General features: G+C 35.2%; 6 protein-coding genes across 6 annotated transcripts; all 6 read right to left on the bottom strand.

The window, feature by feature from the left end:
- Positions 1-1597: 1597 nt before the first annotated feature.
- Positions 1598-3394, bottom strand: LOC148772526 (protein IQ-DOMAIN 6-like). Its single transcript, XM_088820236.1, has 5 exons — positions 3390-3394; positions 2593-2710; positions 2193-2291; positions 1859-2086; positions 1598-1762 (listed from the first exon to the last, which is right to left on the bottom strand). The coding sequence occupies exons 1-5, from the start codon at positions 3392-3394 to the stop codon at positions 1622-1624; spliced, it is 591 nt and encodes a 196-aa protein (XP_088676362.1). The 3' UTR covers positions 1598-1621.
- Positions 3395-4306: 912 nt separating this feature from the next.
- Positions 4307-6103, bottom strand: LOC148772525 (protein IQ-DOMAIN 6-like). The gene is made up of 5 exons (XM_088820230.1): positions 6099-6103; positions 5302-5419; positions 4902-5000; positions 4568-4795; positions 4307-4471 (listed from the first exon to the last, which is right to left on the bottom strand). The coding sequence occupies exons 1-5, from the start codon at positions 6101-6103 to the stop codon at positions 4331-4333; spliced, it is 591 nt and encodes a 196-aa protein (XP_088676356.1). The 3' UTR covers positions 4307-4330.
- A 913-nt stretch (positions 6104-7016) lies between these two features.
- LOC148772524 (protein IQ-DOMAIN 6-like) lies at positions 7017-8812 on the bottom strand. The gene is made up of 5 exons (XM_088820223.1): positions 8808-8812; positions 8012-8129; positions 7612-7710; positions 7278-7505; positions 7017-7181 (listed from the first exon to the last, which is right to left on the bottom strand). Exons 1-5 carry the CDS (start codon positions 8810-8812, stop codon positions 7041-7043), a joined length of 591 nt encoding a protein of 196 aa, XP_088676349.1. The 3' UTR covers positions 7017-7040.
- Positions 8813-9724: 912 nt separating this feature from the next.
- Positions 9725-11521, bottom strand: LOC148772523 (protein IQ-DOMAIN 6-like). The gene is made up of 5 exons (XM_088820220.1): positions 11517-11521; positions 10720-10837; positions 10320-10418; positions 9986-10213; positions 9725-9889 (listed from the first exon to the last, which is right to left on the bottom strand). The coding sequence occupies exons 1-5, from the start codon at positions 11519-11521 to the stop codon at positions 9749-9751; spliced, it is 591 nt and encodes a 196-aa protein (XP_088676346.1). The 3' UTR covers positions 9725-9748.
- Positions 11522-12433: 912 nt separating this feature from the next.
- LOC148772522 (protein IQ-DOMAIN 6-like) lies at positions 12434-14231 on the bottom strand. The gene is made up of 5 exons (XM_088820215.1): positions 14227-14231; positions 13429-13546; positions 13029-13127; positions 12695-12922; positions 12434-12598 (listed from the first exon to the last, which is right to left on the bottom strand). The coding sequence occupies exons 1-5, from the start codon at positions 14229-14231 to the stop codon at positions 12458-12460; spliced, it is 591 nt and encodes a 196-aa protein (XP_088676341.1). The 3' UTR covers positions 12434-12457.
- Positions 14232-15144: 913 nt separating this feature from the next.
- On the bottom strand, positions 15145-16941 carry LOC148772521 (protein IQ-DOMAIN 6-like). The gene is made up of 5 exons (XM_088820207.1): positions 16937-16941; positions 16140-16257; positions 15740-15838; positions 15406-15633; positions 15145-15309 (listed from the first exon to the last, which is right to left on the bottom strand). Exons 1-5 carry the CDS (start codon positions 16939-16941, stop codon positions 15169-15171), a joined length of 591 nt encoding a protein of 196 aa, XP_088676333.1. The 3' UTR covers positions 15145-15168.
- Positions 16942-20520: the final 3579 nt, after the last annotated feature.

The following is a 20520-nucleotide window of genomic DNA, read 5'->3' as shown; positions in this document are numbered from 1 at the left end:
ATAGAAATAGAATGGATTTCAGTAGTGATAGTTTCGAGCTTGCATGAATTAGGGGAGAGAGTCTCTGCATTTTCCTCTTACTTTCTCTCTCTATCTTCGAATCTTCTCTGAAATGATCTTTTTCTGTTTTATATTGACGAAAACTGTTCTTCCATTTTTTTGATAAAATCACTCGTTTCTTTGCTTACATCAACCATGGCGAATTTCCGATATCGTTTCCCTATTTTTCAGATTCAGTAACACCGTTTCCACAACCTTGAACCTGTTAAGATGATTGGATTTAAAAAAAAAAAAAAAAAAAAAACTCTGTCAAGGTAGTTTTGCAGCTCTCAGTCGAATGGAAATTCGGAATTAATTCCACAATTCAAAGTTCATATAATCATAATCAAATGCAACCCTAAAACTGAATGTTGTAGATGAATAAAATGATCACACAATCACAATTTTCAAATTCACCCCCAATTAAAACCAAAATGTATTAACAAGAAGTTGACACGGAATTCACTACTGGAAAGTCGGAATTAATGCCACAGTTCATAGTTTACATCATCGTTCTCAAATTCTATACCTGAAATCGAATGCCGTAGATGAAGATAATCACACAATCAAAACCTGTAGAACCAATTTTCAAATTCACCCCCAAAATTTTTTAAACCAAAAAGTTGCCACAATTGAAAAATTACATCATCGTTCTCAACTGCGAACGTAAAACCGAATTCCGTAGATGAAGATAATCACAGAATCAAAGCCTGCCTGCAGAACCAATTTTCAAATTCACCCCCAAATTAAACCTAAAAGTTGGCTCTCCACAATAACTGAATAAGTTGACATGGAATTCACATGAAATCTAACCAAATTAAAAGAGGATCAAGGAAACAGAATCGGAAATTCAGAGATAATACATACACATTACAGATATATACATACAACGATAGAAATAGAATGGATTTCAGTAGTGATAGTTTCGAGCTTGCATGAATTAGGGGAGAGAGTCTCTGCATTTTCCTCTTACTTTCTCTCTCTATCTTCGAATCTTCTCTGAGATGATCTTTTTCTGTTTTATATTGACGAAAATTGTTCTTCCATTTTTTTGATAAAATCACTCGTTTATTTGCTTACATCAACCATGGCGAATTTCCGATATCGTTTCCCTATTTTTCAGATTCAGTAACACCGTTTCCACAACCTTGAACCTGTTAAGATGATTGGATTTAAAAAAAAAAAAAAAAACTCTGTCAAGGTAGTTTTGCAGCTCTCAGTCGAATGGAAATTCGGAATTAATTCCACAATTCAAAGTTCATATAATCATAATCAAATGCAACCCTAAAACTGAATGTTGTAGATGAATAAAATGATCACACAATCACAATTTTCAAATTCACCCCCAAATAAACCAAAATGTATTAACAAGAAGTTGACACGGAATTCGCAACTGGAAAGTCGGAATTAATGCCACAGTTCATAGTTTACATCGTCGTTCTCAAATTCTATACCTGAAATCGAATGCCGTAGATGAAGATAATCACACAATCAAAACCTGTAGAACCAATTTTCAAATTCACCCCCAAAATTTTTTAAACCAAAAAGTTGCCACAATTAAATGATGCACTATCGAAAATAATCAAGAATCAAGAATGTAGGTATGTACCTGTTGAGCAAGAGAGTAAGCAAGTGCTCTCTCTCTCTTGACAGCTCCCTCTTGCCTCATCTGTATCTTCGTCTTAACCTCTTCGAGCGTTCCTCTGCTATCACACCATCCTTCCTAAAAAAACGAAATGAAATTCGACGATGTATTAAATACAACACCAAAATCAAATAAAACAATGGTTGGATTATACATATATATATGTATGTATACCTCAGCTTGTTTCAAGATATCATCATGGCAGTGGCGTTCATCGAGCATCTTCTGAACGGCCTGTCCCTCTTCAGACATACGCACACGACGAGCTCTAACACGAGCTTGTACACGGACAAGGGCTTGCATGCATCTTAGGGTTACAGCCGCTTGTTTTCGAACTTGCCGCCCACGGACTATTGCTTGAAGCCTCACCAACCCTTTTAAAGCTCTCAATGCTCTTCTTGCCTGTAATATTTATTTTTGTCCCCAGAATCAAATAAATGTAATAATCATAAACAGATTGTCATCTCAATTACATGATAGAAATTAAGCTAAAAACAAAAGGTGTTACCAGAAAAGCTCTGAAAGCAGTTTGGATTCTAATGGCGGCCCATTCTTGCCTAACAGCTCTGAAATCTTTAGGAGGAGCCCTAACTGTTAGAACCCTAATCTAGGGTTCATATCAAAGAAGAAATCAAAGAACAGAGAAGAAGAAGAATTTTTATTGAAGAAGAAAAAGTGTGTTACAACGGTAACAAAATCAGCTTTAAATAGCTGTTACAATAACTACCTAAAAACGCTAAAAGGAGAAAAAAACTTATAAAAACGTAATAGCAAAAACACGTTTTATTTACAAGAGAAACATAATGATAAATGCTATACAAAAGTTACTAAACAACATTTATAAGAACTACATATCCAATATCCCCCCCTCAAGATGGACTGGAGCAAGCATAAATGTTGAGAAAAGCCATCTTGGACAACAAATGTTTAAAGGCAGGAAGAGGCAATGCTTTAGTGAAGAGATCTGCAAGTTGATCACAACTTTTAACAGGCATGAGTCTGAACTTCTTCTGTTTAACCTGCTGCCTGACAAAATGACAATCAATTTCTATATGCTTAGTCCTTTCATGAAATGTAGGATTAGAGGCAATATGAACAGCAGCTAAATTATCACAAAAAAGCAAAGTGGAAGGAGAAACAGCCTGAAAATCCCATATCTAAGGTGTTTGCGTTTGTTTCTCAAGAAGAACGTCAGAGATCAGTTGTCTCTTCACATGTTGAGTCATCTGGTTCTGTTTTTTCTGTCAAGAATGAGGGGTTTAACACCGTTTCCACAACCTTGAACCTGTTAAGATGATTGGATTTAAAAAAAAAAAAAAAAAAAAAACTCTGTCAAGGTAGTTTTGCAGCTCTCAGTCAAATGGAAATTCGGAATTAATTCCACAATTCAAAGTTCATATAATCATAATCAAATGCAACCCTAAAACTGAATGTTGTAGATGAATAAAATGATCACACAATCACAATTTTCAAATTCACCCCCAAATAAACCAAAATGTATTAACAAGAAGTTGACACGGAATTCGCAACTGGAAAGTCGGAATTAATGCCACAGTTCATAGTTTACATCGTCGTTCTCAAATTCTATACCTGAAATCGAATGCCGTAGATGAAGATAATCACACAATCAAAACCTGTAGAACCAATTTTCAAATTCACCCCCAAAATTTTTTAAACCAAAAAGTTGCCACAATTGAAAAATTACATCATCGTTCTCAACTGCGAACGTAAAACCGAATTCCGTAGATGAAGATAATCACAGAATCAAAGCCTGCCTGCATAACCAATTTTCAAATTCACCCCCAAATTAAACCTAAAAGTTGGCTCTCTACAATAACTGAATAAGTTGACATGGAATTCACATGAAATCTAACCAAATTAAAAGAGGATCAAGGAAACAGAATCGGAAATTCAGAGATAATACATACACATTACAGATATATACATACAACGATAGAAATAGAATGGATTTCAGTAGTGATAGTTTCGAGCTTGCATGAATTAGGGGAGAGAGTCTCTGCATTTTCCTCTTACTTTCTCTCTCTATCTTCGAATCTTCTCTGAGATGATCTTTTTCTGTTTTATATTGACGAAAACTGTTCTTCCATTTTTTTGATAAAATCACTCGTTTCTTTGCTTACATCAACCATGGCGAATTTCCGATATCGTTTCCCTATTTTTCAGATTCAGTAACACCGTTTCCACAACCTTGAACCTGTTAAGATGATTGGATTTAAAAAAAAAAAAAAAAAAAACTCTGTCAAGGTAGTTTTGCAGCTCTCAGTCGAATGGAAATTCGGAATTAATTCCACAATTCAAAGTTTATATAATCATAATCAAATGCAACCCTAAAACTGAATGTTGTAGATGAATAAAATGATCACACAATCACAATTTTCAAATTCACCCCCAAATAAACCAAAATGTATTAACAAGAAGTTGACACGGAATTCGCAACTGGAAAGTCGGAATTAATGCCACAGTTCATAGTTTACATCATCGTTCTCAAATTCTATACCTGAAATCGAATGCCGTAGATGAAGATAATCACACAATCAAAACCTGTAGAACCAATTTTCAAATTCACCCCCAAAATTTTTTAAACCAAAAAGTTGCCACAATTAAATGATGCACTATCGAAAATAATCAAGAATCAAGAATGTAGGTATGTACCTGTTGAGCAAGAGAGTAAGCAAGTGCTCTCTCTCTCTTGACAGCTCCCTCTTGCCTCATCTGTATCTTCGTCTTAACCTCTTCGAGCGTTCCTCTGCTATCACACCATCCTTCCTAAAAAAACGAAATGAAATTCGACGATGTATTAAATACAACACCAAAATCAAATAAAACAATGGTTGGATTATACATATATATATGTATGTATACCTCAGCTTGTTTCAAGATATCATCATGGCAGTGGCGTTCATCGAGCATCTTCTGAACGGCCTGTCCCTCTTCAGACATACGCACACGACGAGCTCTAACACGAGCTTGTACACGGACAAGGGCTTGCATGCATCTTAGGGTTACAGCCGCTTGTTTTCGAACTTGCCGCCCACGGACTATTGCTTGAAGCCTCACCAACCCTTTTAAAGCTCTCAATGCTCTTCTTGCCTGTAATATTTATTTTTGTCCCCAGAATCAAATAAATGTAATAATCATAAACAGATTGTCATCTCAATTACATGATAGAAATTAAGCTAAAAACAAAAGGTGTTACCAGAAAAGCTCTGAAAGCAGTTTGGATTCTAATGGCGGCCCATTCTTGCCTAACAGCTCTGAAATCTTTAGGAGGAGCCCTAACTGTTAGAACCCTAATCTAGGGTTCATATCAAAGAAGAAATCAAAGAACAGAGAAGAAGAAGAATTTTTATTGAAGAAGAAAAAGTGTGTTACAACGGTAACAAAATCAGCTTTAAATAGCTGTTACAATAACTACCTAAAAACGCTAAAAGGAGAAAAAAACTTATAAAAACGTAATAGCAAAAACACGTTTTATTTACAAGAGAAACATAATGATAAATGCTATACAAAAGTTACTAAACAACATTTATAAGAACTACATATCCAATATCCCCCCCTCAAGATGGACTGGAGCAAGCATAAATGTTGAGAAAAGCCATCTTGGACAACAAATGTTTAAAGGCAGGAAGAGGCAATGCTTTAGTGAAGAGATCTGCAAGTTGATCACAACTTTTAACAGGCATGAGTCTGAACTTCTTCTGTTTAACCTGCTGCCTGACAAAATGACAATCAATTTCTATATGCTTAGTCCTTTCATGAAATGTAGGATTAGAGGCAATATGAACAGCAGCTAAATTATCACAAAAAAGCAAAGTGGAAGGAGAAACAGCCTGAAAATCCCATATCTAAGGTGTTTGCGTTTGTTTCTCAAGAAGAACGTCAGAGATCAGTTGTCTCTTCACATGTTGAGTCATCTGGTTCTGTTTTTTCTGTCAAGAATGAGGGGTTTAACACCGTTTCCACAACCTTGAACCTGTTAAGATGATTGGATTTAAAAAAAAAAAAAAAAAAAAAACTCTGTCAAGGTAGTTTTGCAGCTCTCAGTCAAATGGAAATTCGGAATTAATTCCACAATTCAAAGTTCATATAATCATAATCAAATGCAACCCTAAAACTGAATGTTGTAGATGAATAAAATGATCACACAATCACAATTTTCAAATTCACCCCCAAATAAACCAAAATGTATTAACAAGAAGTTGACACGGAATTCGCAACTGGAAAGTCGGAATTAATGCCACAGTTCATAGTTTACATCGTCGTTCTCAAATTCTATACCTGAAATCGAATGCCGTAGATGAAGATAATCACACAATCAAAACCTGTAGAACCAATTTTCAAATTCACCCCCAAAATTTTTTAAACCAAAAAGTTGCCACAATTGAAAAATTACATCATCGTTCTCAACTGCGAACGTAAAACCGAATTCCGTAGATGAAGATAATCACAGAATCAAAGCCTGCCTGCATAACCAATTTTCAAATTCACCCCCAAATTAAACCTAAAAGTTGGCTCTCTACAATAACTGAATAAGTTGACATGGAATTCACATGAAATCTAACCAAATTAAAAGAGGATCAAGGAAACAGAATCGGAAATTCAGAGATAATACATACACATTACAGATATATACATACAACGATAGAAATAGAATGGATTTCAGTAGTGATAGTTTCGAGCTTGCATGAATTAGGGGAGAGAGTCTCTGCATTTTCCTCTTACTTTCTCTCTCTATCTTCGAATCTTCTCTGAGATGATCTTTTTCTGTTTTATATTGACGAAAACTGTTCTTCCATTTTTTTGATAAAATCACTCGTTTCTTTGCTTACATCAACCATGGCGAATTTCCGATATCGTTTCCCTATTTTTCAGATTCAGTAACACCGTTTCCACAACCTTGAACCTGTTAAGATGATTGGATTTAAAAAAAAAAAAAAAAAAAAACTCTGTCAAGGTAGTTTTGCAGCTCTCAGTCGAATGGAAATTCGGAATTAATTCCACAATTCAAAGTTTATATAATCATAATCAAATGCAACCCTAAAACTGAATGTTGTAGATGAATAAAATGATCACACAATCACAATTTTCAAATTCACCCCCAAATAAACCAAAATGTATTAACAAGAAGTTGACACGGAATTCGCAACTGGAAAGTCGGAATTAATGCCACAGTTCATAGTTTACATCATCGTTCTCAAATTCTATACCTGAAATCGAATGCCGTAGATGAAGATAATCACACAATCAAAACCTGTAGAACCAATTTTCAAATTCACCCCCAAAATTTTTTAAACCAAAAAGTTGCCACAATTAAATGATGCACTATCGAAAATAATCAAGAATCAAGAATGTAGGTATGTACCTGTTGAGCAAGAGAGTAAGCAAGTGCTCTCTCTCTCTTGACAGCTCCCTCTTGCCTCATCTGTATCTTCGTCTTAACCTCTTCGAGCGTTCCTCTGCTATCACACCATCCTTCCTAAAAAAACGAAATGAAATTCGACGATGTATTAAATACAACACCAAAATCAAATAAAACAATGGTTGGATTATACATATATATATGTATGTATACCTCAGCTTGTTTCAAGATATCATCATGGCAGTGGCGTTCATCGAGCATCTTCTGAACGGCCTGTCCCTCTTCAGACATACGCACACGACGAGCTCTAACACGAGCTTGTACACGGACAAGGGCTTGCATGCATCTTAGGGTTACAGCCGCTTGTTTTCGAACTTGCCGCCCACGGACTATTGCTTGAAGCCTCACCAACCCTTTTAAAGCTCTCAATGCTCTTCTTGCCTGTAATATTTATTTTTGTCCCCAGAATCAAATAAATGTAATAATCATAAACAGATTGTCATCTCAATTACATGATAGAAATTAAGCTAAAAACAAAAGGTGTTACCAGAAAAGCTCTGAAAGCAGTTTGGATTCTAATGGCGGCCCATTCTTGCCTAACAGCTCTGAAATCTTTAGGAGGAGCCCTAACTGTTAGAACCCTAATCTAGGGTTCATATCAAAGAAGAAATCAAAGAACAGAGAAGAAGAAGAATTTTTATTGAAGAAGAAAAAGTGTGTTACAACGGTAACAAAATCAGCTTTAAATAGCTGTTACAATAACTACCTAAAAACGCTAAAAGGAGAAAAAAACTTATAAAAACGTAATAGCAAAAACACGTTTTATTTACAAGAGAAACATAATGATAAATGCTATACAAAAGTTACTAAACAACATTTATAAGAACTACATATCCAATATCCCCCCCTCAAGATGGACTGGAGCAAGCATAAATGTTGAGAAAAGCCATCTTGGACAACAAATGTTTAAAGGCAGGAAGAGGCAATGCTTTAGTGAAGAGATCTGCAAGTTGATCACAACTTTTAACAGGCATGAGTCTGAACTTCTTCTGTTTAACCTGCTGCCTGACAAAATGACAATCAATTTCTATATGCTTAGTCCTTTCATGAAATGTAGGATTAGAGGCAATATGAACAGCAGCTAAATTATCACAAAAAAGCAAAGTGGAAGGAGAAACAGCCTGAAAATCCCATATCTAAGGTGTTTGCGTTTGTTTCTCAAGAAGAACGTCAGAGATCAGTTGTCTCTTCACATGTTGAGTCATCTGGTTCTGTTTTTTCTGTCAAGAATGAGGGGTTTAACACCGTTTCCACAACCTTGAACCTGTTAAGATGATTGGATTTAAAAAAAAAAAAAAAAAAAAACTCTGTCAAGGTAGTTTTGCAGCTCTCAGTCAAATGGAAATTCGGAATTAATTCCACAATTCAAAGTTCATATAATCATAATCAAATGCAACCCTAAAACTGAATGTTGTAGATGAATAAAATGATCACACAATCACAATTTTCAAATTCACCCCCAAATAAACCAAAATGTATTAACAAGAAGTTGACACGGAATTCGCAACTGGAAAGTCGGAATTAATGCCACAGTTCATAGTTTACATCGTCGTTCTCAAATTCTATACCTGAAATCGAATGCCGTAGATGAAGATAATCACACAATCAAAACCTGTAGAACCAATTTTCAAATTCACCCCCAAAATTTTTTAAACCAAAAAGTTGCCACAATTGAAAAATTACATCATCGTTCTCAACTGCGAACGTAAAACCGAATTCCGTAGATGAAGATAATCACAGAATCAAAGCCTGCCTGCATAACCAATTTTCAAATTCACCCCCAAATTAAACCTAAAAGTTGGCTCTCTACAATAACTGAATAAGTTGACATGGAATTCACATGAAATCTAACCAAATTAAAAGAGGATCAAGGAAACAGAATCGGAAATTCAGAGATAATACATACACATTACAGATATATACATACAACGATAGAAATAGAATGGATTTCAGTAGTGATAGTTTCGAGCTTGCATGAATTAGGGGAGAGAGTCTCTGCATTTTCCTCTTACTTTCTCTCTCTATCTTCGAATCTTCTCTGAGATGATCTTTTTCTGTTTTATATTGACGAAAACTGTTCTTCCATTTTTTTGATAAAATCACTCGTTTCTTTGCTTACATCAACCATGGCGAATTTCCGATATCGTTTCCCTATTTTTCAGATTCAGTAACACCGTTTCCACAACCTTGAACCTGTTAAGATGATTGGATTTAAAAAAAAAAAAAAAAAAAACTCTGTCAAGGTAGTTTTGCAGCTCTCAGTCGAATGGAAATTCGGAATTAATTCCACAATTCAAAGTTTATATAATCATAATCAAATGCAACCCTAAAACTGAATGTTGTAGATGAATAAAATGATCACACAATCACAATTTTCAAATTCACCCCCAAATAAACCAAAATGTATTAACAAGAAGTTGACACGGAATTCGCAACTGGAAAGTCGGAATTAATGCCACAGTTCATAGTTTACATCATCGTTCTCAAATTCTATACCTGAAATCGAATGCCGTAGATGAAGATAATCACACAATCAAAACCTGTAGAACCAATTTTCAAATTCACCCCCAAAATTTTTTAAACCAAAAAGTTGCCACAATTAAATGATGCACTATCGAAAATAATCAAGAATCAAGAATGTAGGTATGTACCTGTTGAGCAAGAGAGTAAGCAAGTGCTCTCTCTCTCTTGACAGCTCCCTCTTGCCTCATCTGTATCTTCGTCTTAACCTCTTCGAGCGTTCCTCTGCTATCACACCATCCTTCCTAAAAAAACGAAATGAAATTCGACGATGTATTAAATACAACACCAAAATCAAATAAAACAATGGTTGGATTATACATATATATATGTATGTATACCTCAGCTTGTTTCAAGATATCATCATGGCAGTGGCGTTCATCGAGCATCTTCTGAACGGCCTGTCCCTCTTCAGACATACGCACACGACGAGCTCTAACACGAGCTTGTACACGGACAAGGGCTTGCATGCATCTTAGGGTTACAGCCGCTTGTTTTCGAACTTGCCGCCCACGGACTATTGCTTGAAGCCTCACCAACCCTTTTAAAGCTCTCAATGCTCTTCTTGCCTGTAATATTTATTTTTGTCCCCAGAATCAAATAAATGTAATAATCATAAACAGATTGTCATCTCAATTACATGATAGAAATTAAGCTAAAAACAAAAGGTGTTACCAGAAAAGCTCTGAAAGCAGTTTGGATTCTAATGGCGGCCCATTCTTGCCTAACAGCTCTGAAATCTTTAGGAGGAGCCCTAACTGTTAGAACCCTAATCTAGGGTTCATATCAAAGAAGAAATCAAAGAACAGAGAAGAAGAAGAATTTTTATTGAAGAAGAAAAAGTGTGTTACAACGGTAACAAAATCAGCTTTAAATAGCTGTTACAATAACTACCTAAAAACGCTAAAAGGAGAAAAAAACTTATAAAAACGTAATAGCAAAAACACGTTTTATTTACAAGAGAAACATAATGATAAATGCTATACAAAAGTTACTAAACAACATTTATAAGAACTACATATCCAATATCCCCCCCTCAAGATGGACTGGAGCAAGCATAAATGTTGAGAAAAGCCATCTTGGACAACAAATGTTTAAAGGCAGGAAGAGGCAATGCTTTAGTGAAGAGATCTGCAAGTTGATCACAACTTTTAACAGGCATGAGTCTGAACTTCTTCTGTTTAACCTGCTGCCTGACAAAATGACAATCAATTTCTATATGCTTAGTCCTTTCATGAAATGTAGGATTAGAGGCAATATGAACAGCAGCTAAATTATCACAAAAAAGCAAAGTGGAAGGAGAAACAGCCTGAAAATCCCATATCTAAGGTGTTTGCGTTTGTTTCTCAAGAAGAACGTCAGAGATCAGTTGTCTCTTCACATGTTGAGTCATCTGGTTCTGTTTTTTCTGTCAAGAATGAGGGGTTTAACACCGTTTCCACAACCTTGAACCTGTTAAGATGATTGGATTTAAAAAAAAAAAAAAAAAAAAAACTCTGTCAAGGTAGTTTTGCAGCTCTCAGTCAAATGGAAATTCGGAATTAATTCCACAATTCAAAGTTCATATAATCATAATCAAATGCAACCCTAAAACTGAATGTTGTAGATGAATAAAATGATCACACAATCACAATTTTCAAATTCACCCCCAAATAAACCAAAATGTATTAACAAGAAGTTGACACGGAATTCGCAACTGGAAAGTCGGAATTAATGCCACAGTTCATAGTTTACATCGTCGTTCTCAAATTCTATACCTGAAATCGAATGCCGTAGATGAAGATAATCACACAATCAAAACCTGTAGAACCAATTTTCAAATTCACCCCCAAAATTTTTTAAACCAAAAAGTTGCCACAATTGAAAAATTACATCATCGTTCTCAACTGCGAACGTAAAACCGAATTCCGTAGATGAAGATAATCACAGAATCAAAGCCTGCCTGCATAACCAATTTTCAAATTCACCCCCAAATTAAACCTAAAAGTTGGCTCTCTACAATAACTGAATAAGTTGACATGGAATTCACATGAAATCTAACCAAATTAAAAGAGGATCAAGGAAACAGAATCGGAAATTCAGAGATAATACATACACATTACAGATATATACATACAACGATAGAAATAGAATGGATTTCAGTAGTGATAGTTTCGAGCTTGCATGAATTAGGGGAGAGAGTCTCTGCATTTTCCTCTTACTTTCTCTCTCTATCTTCGAATCTTCTCTGAGATGATCTTTTTCTGTTTTATATTGACGAAAACTGTTCTTCCATTTTTTTGATAAAATCACTCGTTTCTTTGCTTACATCAACCATGGCGAATTTCCGATATCGTTTCCCTATTTTTCAGATTCAGTAACACCGTTTCCACAACCTTGAACCTGTTAAGATGATTGGATTTAAAAAAAAAAAAAAAAAAAACTCTGTCAAGGTAGTTTTGCAGCTCTCAGTCGAATGGAAATTCGGAATTAATTCCACAATTCAAAGTTTATATAATCATAATCAAATGCAACCCTAAAACTGAATGTTGTAGATGAATAAAATGATCACACAATCACAATTTTCAAATTCACCCCCAAATAAACCAAAATGTATTAACAAGAAGTTGACACGGAATTCGCAACTGGAAAGTCGGAATTAATGCCACAGTTCATAGTTTACATCATCGTTCTCAAATTCTATACCTGAAATCGAATGCCGTAGATGAAGATAATCACACAATCAAAACCTGTAGAACCAATTTTCAAATTCACCCCCAAAATTTTTTAAACCAAAAAGTTGCCACAATTAAATGATGCACTATCGAAAATAATCAAGAATCAAGAATGTAGGTATGTACCTGTTGAGCAAGAGAGTAAGCAAGTGCTCTCTCTCTCTTGACAGCTCCCTCTTGCCTCATCTGTATCTTCGTCTTAACCTCTTCGAGCGTTCCTCTGCTATCACACCATCCTTCCTAAAAAAACGAAATGAAATTCGACGATGTATTAAATACAACACCAAAATCAAATAAAACAATGGTTGGATTATACATATATATATGTATGTATACCTCAGCTTGTTTCAAGATATCATCATGGCAGTGGCGTTCATCGAGCATCTTCTGAACGGCCTGTCCCTCTTCAGACATACGCACACGACGAGCTCTAACACGAGCTTGTACACGGACAAGGGCTTGCATGCATCTTAGGGTTACAGCCGCTTGTTTTCGAACTTGCCGCCCACGGACTATTGCTTGAAGCCTCACCAACCCTTTTAAAGCTCTCAATGCTCTTCTTGCCTGTAATATTTATTTTTGTCCCCAGAATCAAATAAATGTAATAATCATAAACAGATTGTCATCTCAATTACATGATAGAAATTAAGCTAAAAACAAAAGGTGTTACCAGAAAAGCTCTGAAAGCAGTTTGGATTCTAATGGCGGCCCATTCTTGCCTAACAGCTCTGAAATCTTTAGGAGGAGCCCTAACTGTTAGAACCCTAATCTAGGGTTCATATCAAAGAAGAAATCAAAGAACAGAGAAGAAGAAGAATTTTTATTGAAGAAGAAAAAGTGTGTTACAACGGTAACAAAATCAGCTTTAAATAGCTGTTACAATAACTACCTAAAAACGCTAAAAGGAGAAAAAAACTTATAAAAACGTAATAGCAAAAACACGTTTTATTTACAAGAGAAACATAATGATAAATGCTATACAAAAGTTACTAAACAACATTTATAAGAACTACATATCCAATATCCCCCCCTCAAGATGGACTGGAGCAAGCATAAATGTTGAGAAAAGCCATCTTGGACAACAAATGTTTAAAGGCAGGAAGAGGCAATGCTTTAGTGAAGAGATCTGCAAGTTGATCACAACTTTTAACAGGCATGAGTCTGAACTTCTTCTGTTTAACCTGCTGCCTGACAAAATGACAATCAATTTCTATATGCTTAGTCCTTTCATGAAATGTAGGATTAGAGGCAATATGAACAGCAGCTAAATTATCACAAAAAAGCAAAGTGGAAGGAGAAACAGCCTGAAAATCCCATATCTAAGGTGTTTGCGTTTGTTTCTCAAGAAGAACGTCAGAGATCAGTTGTCTCTTCACATGTTGAGTCATCTGGTTCTGTTTTTTCTGTCAAGAATGAGGGGTTTAACACCGTTTCCACAACCTTGAACCTGTTAAGATGATTGGATTTAAAAAAAAAAAAAAAAAAAAAAACTCTGTCAAGGTAGTTTTGCAGCTCTCAGTCAAATGGAAATTCGGAATTAATTCCACAATTCAAAGTTCATATAATCATAATCAAATGCAACCCTAAAACTGAATGTTGTAGATGAATAAAATGATCACACAATCACAATTTTCAAATTCACCCCCAAATAAACCAAAATGTATTAACAAGAAGTTGACACGGAATTCGCAACTGGAAAGTCGGAATTAATGCCACAGTTCATAGTTTACATCGTCGTTCTCAAATTCTATACCTGAAATCGAATGCCGTAGATGAAGATAATCACACAATCAAAACCTGTAGAACCAATTTTCAAATTCACCCCCAAAATTTTTTAAACCAAAAAGTTGCCACAATTGAAAAATTACATCATCGTTCTCAACTGCGAACGTAAAACCGAATTCCGTAGATGAAGATAATCACAGAATCAAAGCCTGCCTGCATAACCAATTTTCAAATTCACCCCCAAATTAAACCTAAAAGTTGGCTCTCTACAATAACTGAATAAGTTGACATGGAATTCACATGAAATCTAACCAAATTAAAAGAGGATCAAGGAAACAGAATCGGAAATTCAGAGATAATACATACACATTACAGATATATACATACAACGATAGAAATAGAATGGATTTCAGTAGTGATAGTTTCGAGCTTGCATGAATTAGGGGAGAGAGTCTCTGCATTTTCCTCTTACTTTCTCTCTCTATCTTCGAATCTTCTCTGAGATGATCTTTTTCTGTTTTATATTGACGAAAACTGTTCTTCCATTTTTTTGATAAAATCACTCGTTTCTTTGCTTACATCAACCATGGCGAATTTCCGATATCGTTTCCCTATTTTTCAGATTCAGTAACACCGTTTCCACAACCTTGAACCTGTTAAGATGATTGGATTTAAAAAAAAAAAAAAAAAAAAACTCTGTCAAGGTAGTTTTGCAGCTCTCAGTCGAATGGAAATTCGGAATTAATTCCACAATTCAAAGTTTATATAATCATAATCAAATGCAACCCTAAAACTGAATGTTGTAGATGAATAAAATGATCACACAATCACAATTTTCAAATTCACCCCCAAATAAACCAAAATGTATTAACAAGAAGTTGACACGGAATTCGCAACTGGAAAGTCGGAATTAATGCCACAGTTCATAGTTTACATCATCGTTCTCAAATTCTATACCTGAAATCGAATGCCGTAGATGAAGATAATCACACAATCAAAACCTGTAGAACCAATTTTCAAATTCACCCCCAAAATTTTTTAAACCAAAAAGTTGCCACAATTAAATGATGCACTATCGAAAATAATCAAGAATCAAGAATGTAGGTATGTACCTGTTGAGCAAGAGAGTAAGCAAGTGCTCTCTCTCTCTTGACAGCTCCCTCTTGCCTCATCTGTATCTTCGTCTTAACCTCTTCGAGCGTTCCTCTGCTATCACACCATCCTTCCTAAAAAAACGAAATGAAATTCGACGATGTATTAAATACAACACCAAAATCAAATAAAACAATGGTTGGATTATACATATATATATGTATGTATACCTCAGCTTGTTTCAAGATATCATCATGGCAGTGGCGTTCATCGAGCATCTTCTGAACGGCCTGTCCCTCTTCAGACATACGCACACGACGAGCTCTAACACGAGCTTGTACACGGACAAGGGCTTGCATGCATCTTAGGGTTACAGCCGCTTGTTTTCGAACTTGCCGCCCACGGACTATTGCTTGAAGCCTCACCAACCCTTTTAAAGCTCTCAATGCTCTTCTTGCCTGTAATATTTATTTTTGTCCCCAGAATCAAATAAATGTAATAATCATAAACAGATTGTCATCTCAATTACATGATAGAAATTAAGCTAAAAACAAAAGGTGTTACCAGAAAAGCTCTGAAAGCAGTTTGGATTCTAATGGCGGCCCATTCTTGCCTAACAGCTCTGAAATCTTTAGGAGGAGCCCTAACTGTTAGAACCCTAATCTAGGGTTCATATCAAAGAAGAAATCAAAGAACAGAGAAGAAGAAGAATTTTTATTGAAGAAGAAAAAGTGTGTTACAACGGTAACAAAATCAGCTTTAAATAGCTGTTACAATAACTACCTAAAAACGCTAAAAGGAGAAAAAAACTTATAAAAACGTAATAGCAAAAACACGTTTTATTTACAAGAGAAACATAATGATAAATGCTATACAAAAGTTACTAAACAACATTTATAAGAACTACATATCCAATATCCCCCCCTCAAGATGGACTGGAGCAAGCATAAATGTTGAGAAAAGCCATCTTGGACAACAAATGTTTAAAGGCAGGAAGAGGCAATGCTTTAGTGAAGAGATCTGCAAGTTGATCACAACTTTTAACAGGCATGAGTCTGAACTTCTTCTGTTTAACCTGCTGCCTGACAAAATGACAATCAATTTCTATATGCTTAGTCCTTTCATGAAATGTAGGATTAGAGGCAATATGAACAGCAGCTAAATTATCACAAAAAAGCAAAGTGGAAGGAGAAACAGCCTGAAAATCCCATATCTAAGGTGTTTGCGTTTGTTTCTCAAGAAGAACGTCAGAGATCAGTTGTCTCTTCACATGTTGAGTCATCTGGTTCTGTTTTTTCTGTCAAGAATGAGGGGTTTAACACCGTTTCCACAACCTTGAACCTGTTAAGATGATTGGATTTAAAAAAAAAAAAAAAAAAAAAACTCTGTCAAGGTAGTTTTGCAGCTCTCAGTCAAATGGAAATTCGGAATTAATTCCACAATTCAAAGTTCATATAATCATAATCAAATGCAACCCTAAAACTGAATGTTGTAGATGAATAAAATGATCACACAATCACAATTTTCAAATTCACCCCCAAATAAACCAAAATGTATTAACAAGAAGTTGACACGGAATTCGCAACTGGAAAGTCGGAATTAATGCCACAGTTCATAGTTTACATCGTCGTTCTCAAATTCTATACCTGAAATCGAATGCCGTAGATGAAGATAATCACACAATCAAAACCTGTAGAACCAATTTTCAAATTCACCCCCAAATTTTTTTAAACCAAAAAGTTGCCACAATTGAAAAATTACATCATCGTTCTCAACTGCGAACGTAAAACCGAATTCCGTAGATGAAGATAATCACAGAATCAAAGCCTGCCTGCAGAACCAATTTTCAAATTCACCCCCAAATTAAACCTAAAAGTTGGCTCTCTACAATAACTGAATAAGTTGACATGGAATTCACATGAAATCTAACCAAATTAAAAGAGGATCAAGGAAACAGAATCGGAAATTCAGAGATAATACATACACATTACAGATATATACATACAACGATAGAAATAGAATGGATTTCAGTAGTGATAGTTTCAAGCTTGCATGAATTAGGGGAGAGAGTCTCTGCATTTTCCTCTTACTTTCTCTCTCTATCTTCGAATCTTCTCTGAGATGATCTTTTTCTGTTTTATATTGACGAAAACTGTTCTTCCATTTTTTTGATAAAATCACTCGTTTCTTTGCTTACATCAACCATGGCGAATTTCCGATATCGTTTCCCTATTTTTCAGATTCAGTAACACCGTTTCCACAACCTTGAACCTGTTAAGATGATTGGATTTAAAAAAAAAAAAAAAAAAAAAACTCTGTCAAGGTAGTTTTGCAGCTCTCAGTCGAATGGAAATTCGGAATTAATTCCACAATTCAAAGTTTATATAATCATAATCAAATGCAACCCTAAAACTGAATGTTGTAGATGAATAAAATGATCACACAATCACAATTTTCAAATTCACCCCCAAATAAACCAAAATGTATTAACAAGAAGTTGACACGGAATTCGCAACTGGAAAGTCGGAATTAATGCCACAGTTCATAGTTTACATCATCGTTCTCAAATTCTATACCTGAAATCGAATGCCGTAGATGAAGATAATCACACAATCAAAACCTGTAGAACCAATTTTCAAATTCACCCCCAAATTTTTTTAAACCAAAAAGTTGCCACAATTGAAAAATTACATCATCGTTCTCAACTGCGAACGTAAAACCGAATTCCGTAGATGAAGATAATCACAGAATCAAAGCCTGCCTGCAGAACCAATTTTCAAATTCACCCCCAAATTAAACCTAAAAGTTGGCTCTCTACAATAACTGAATAAGTTGACATGGAATTCACATGAAATCTAACCAAATTAAAAGAGGATCAAGGAAACAGAATCGGGAATTCAGAGATAATACATACACATTACAGATATATACATACAACGATAGAAATAGAATGGATTTCAGTAGTGATAGTTTCGAGCTTGCATGAATTAGGGGAGAGAGTCTCTGCATTTTCCTCTTACTTTCTCTCTCTATCTTCGAATCTTCTCTGAGATGATCTTTTTCTGTTTTATATTGACGAAAACGAGAAGATGGAAAATACAGTTAGAGGGTTTCAGTTGTGCTGTGGCGGGAAAAGGCAGTTCTCGTCTTTGCGCAGCTGTACATATTTTAATTGGTTTAGGTTGGGGCCCACTAAATGCCAGCTTTGAATATTTTGTTATTTTTAGTCAAGGTGAAAAATAAATTGGCACGAGTAGAAATTGGAATCAAAAAAATGTTCTAGAATCGAAAACAACGGAAACGAATATTCAATTTTTTTTTACTCACATATAATGGAAAATAAATAATAATGTTGAGATTATAAAGGTGATATTTTGTTACGTACGCTAAAATATAGTTTTTTTAAGTCATATGCAGTAAGATATGTTTTCATTAATTATACTTTGTAAGGTCGAAATTAAGTTGAATTTTGTTCCAATTTTGGAATTAGAATTGAAAATTGTTAATCCAAAATTGAAACTTGAGTAGGATTTTATTCCAATTTCTTGCCACATTGCAACTAAATATCATCTCATTCAAATTATTCTATAGATTACGAAATCCACTACAAAAAGACGATGGCTGCCTTTCCGGCCATATCGCAACTAAAAAACCCCATTTATTTCCATCTTTTTTGGTTTCTTTAAATATAAAACCAGGAAAAACGATCGTCTGATCCACGTACACGCAAATCATTTCGAGAGAGAAAGTAATATGTCTAGCTAGTCAAAGATGAAAAGATAACTACGTCGTCCTTATTTTCCAGATGGCGGCGTTGAGAGTAAAGACGACGACGCCATCCTTATTTTCCAGATGGCGTTACATCCCCAATCTATATTTGCTGCTAATTTGGGCTCATGATGCAGGACTTGCTTACCATCCATGTTAATCAATGGTGATAAGATCGCCGCAATCTCGTTCGGCTCCCGTTGTAGCTTTTCAATCATTACCGAAGGGCTTGGCAAATACCTACTCGCATTCTTCCCATACCATTCTATTCATTCATCCATTCCATAAACACACACAATTATATTATAATATAATAAAAAAGAAAAATCAATATATATATATATATATATGTATATGTATATATATCGACATTTATTTACCCATAGTATCGAGATCGTTGTTTTCTTGAGCATAAGCTGTGGCTTGGTCCTCGTAAGCCCTGACTAGTGGCATCCCGGACTCGTTTTACGCGAGGATTTGTTTGCTCAAAAGGCAATGCTTTCTCGGCATTGTCAATAAGTAACTCTAAACTAGGGTTGGTAATTTCTTCGATGTGGGTCCTCATTACGTAACCCATCAAGTAGACTAACTTACGCCACTCTAAAATGTGTTGCTCTATTTGAGGCCACAATCTAGCAAGCTTTTCATCCTTTTCAATTTCGTCCGGGATTCGAACCCCGCCACACCCTGGAGGGTATACGGGTGGTTTAGTAACGCTTGCATGGCCAACTCCCCGATAGCCGTACCCATTCCTTCTTTGAAGGATTCAATCATGTTATTGAGCCGCCGCATACGCCCTAGCACCGGAATTTCCGACATTTTTCTGTTAAAAAAAATTCATAAATTAAACCCCTTTCAAAGTTCAGGCTCTTATAGATTAATATTCAACACTCGAAGTCCCTAGTATCTTGTACAAGATTAACTACGAATATTCAACTAATTAATTAGTGGCTGAGCCAATAGATATCAACGGTTCAACAAAATACCAATGAATTACTAGGGTTTTATAGATACACTGGACTATTGTGCCCTATTGTACACTATTGATGTATATATAATAACACACAATCATGTATATGTGTGCTTGGTATATATGTGGTTATTTATATAGATCTATTGTGCAAAATCACCCGGTGCGGTCCGTGTAACCATGTCATAGAGAATTATATGTTTCTCTCTCTTAAGTTTCACCATAATTAAAGGGTAAAAAAATAATACAACACACGAACAACAACATAACCCTTATGTCATCAACCAAAGCCACAATTCACATTCAAAACGCCCAAAGAATAATAAAAAAAGAAAAAAAAAAATACATAATACCTTATAATTTGATTAAAATAACACAGCCCTAACAAAATTCGTCACACTGGGGAAAAGCATGTGACATCAGCGTTTCCTGTATTTATAATACGATTAATTAATTCTCACGGGCCCTAAGCTCTTATAAATTATCAGTTTGAGCCCAATTAATTATTTTTAGGCCCCACTTTCCGCATTTTTTTTATTTTTTATTTTTGAAATAATATTTTTCATGGTGCTAAATGTCACTAAAAGGTAAGTTGTGCCTAATATTG

The sequence above is a fragment of the Erythranthe guttata genome, chromosome 1 (assembly GCF_056151865.1).
Source record: "Erythranthe guttata isolate IM_541 chromosome 1, IM_541, whole genome shotgun sequence".
In the NCBI taxonomy this organism is placed as follows: Eukaryota; Viridiplantae; Streptophyta; class Magnoliopsida; order Lamiales; family Phrymaceae; genus Erythranthe; species Erythranthe guttata.
Note: the sequence above shows the minus strand (reverse complement) of the source record. Positions and strands in the feature narration are given on the sequence as shown.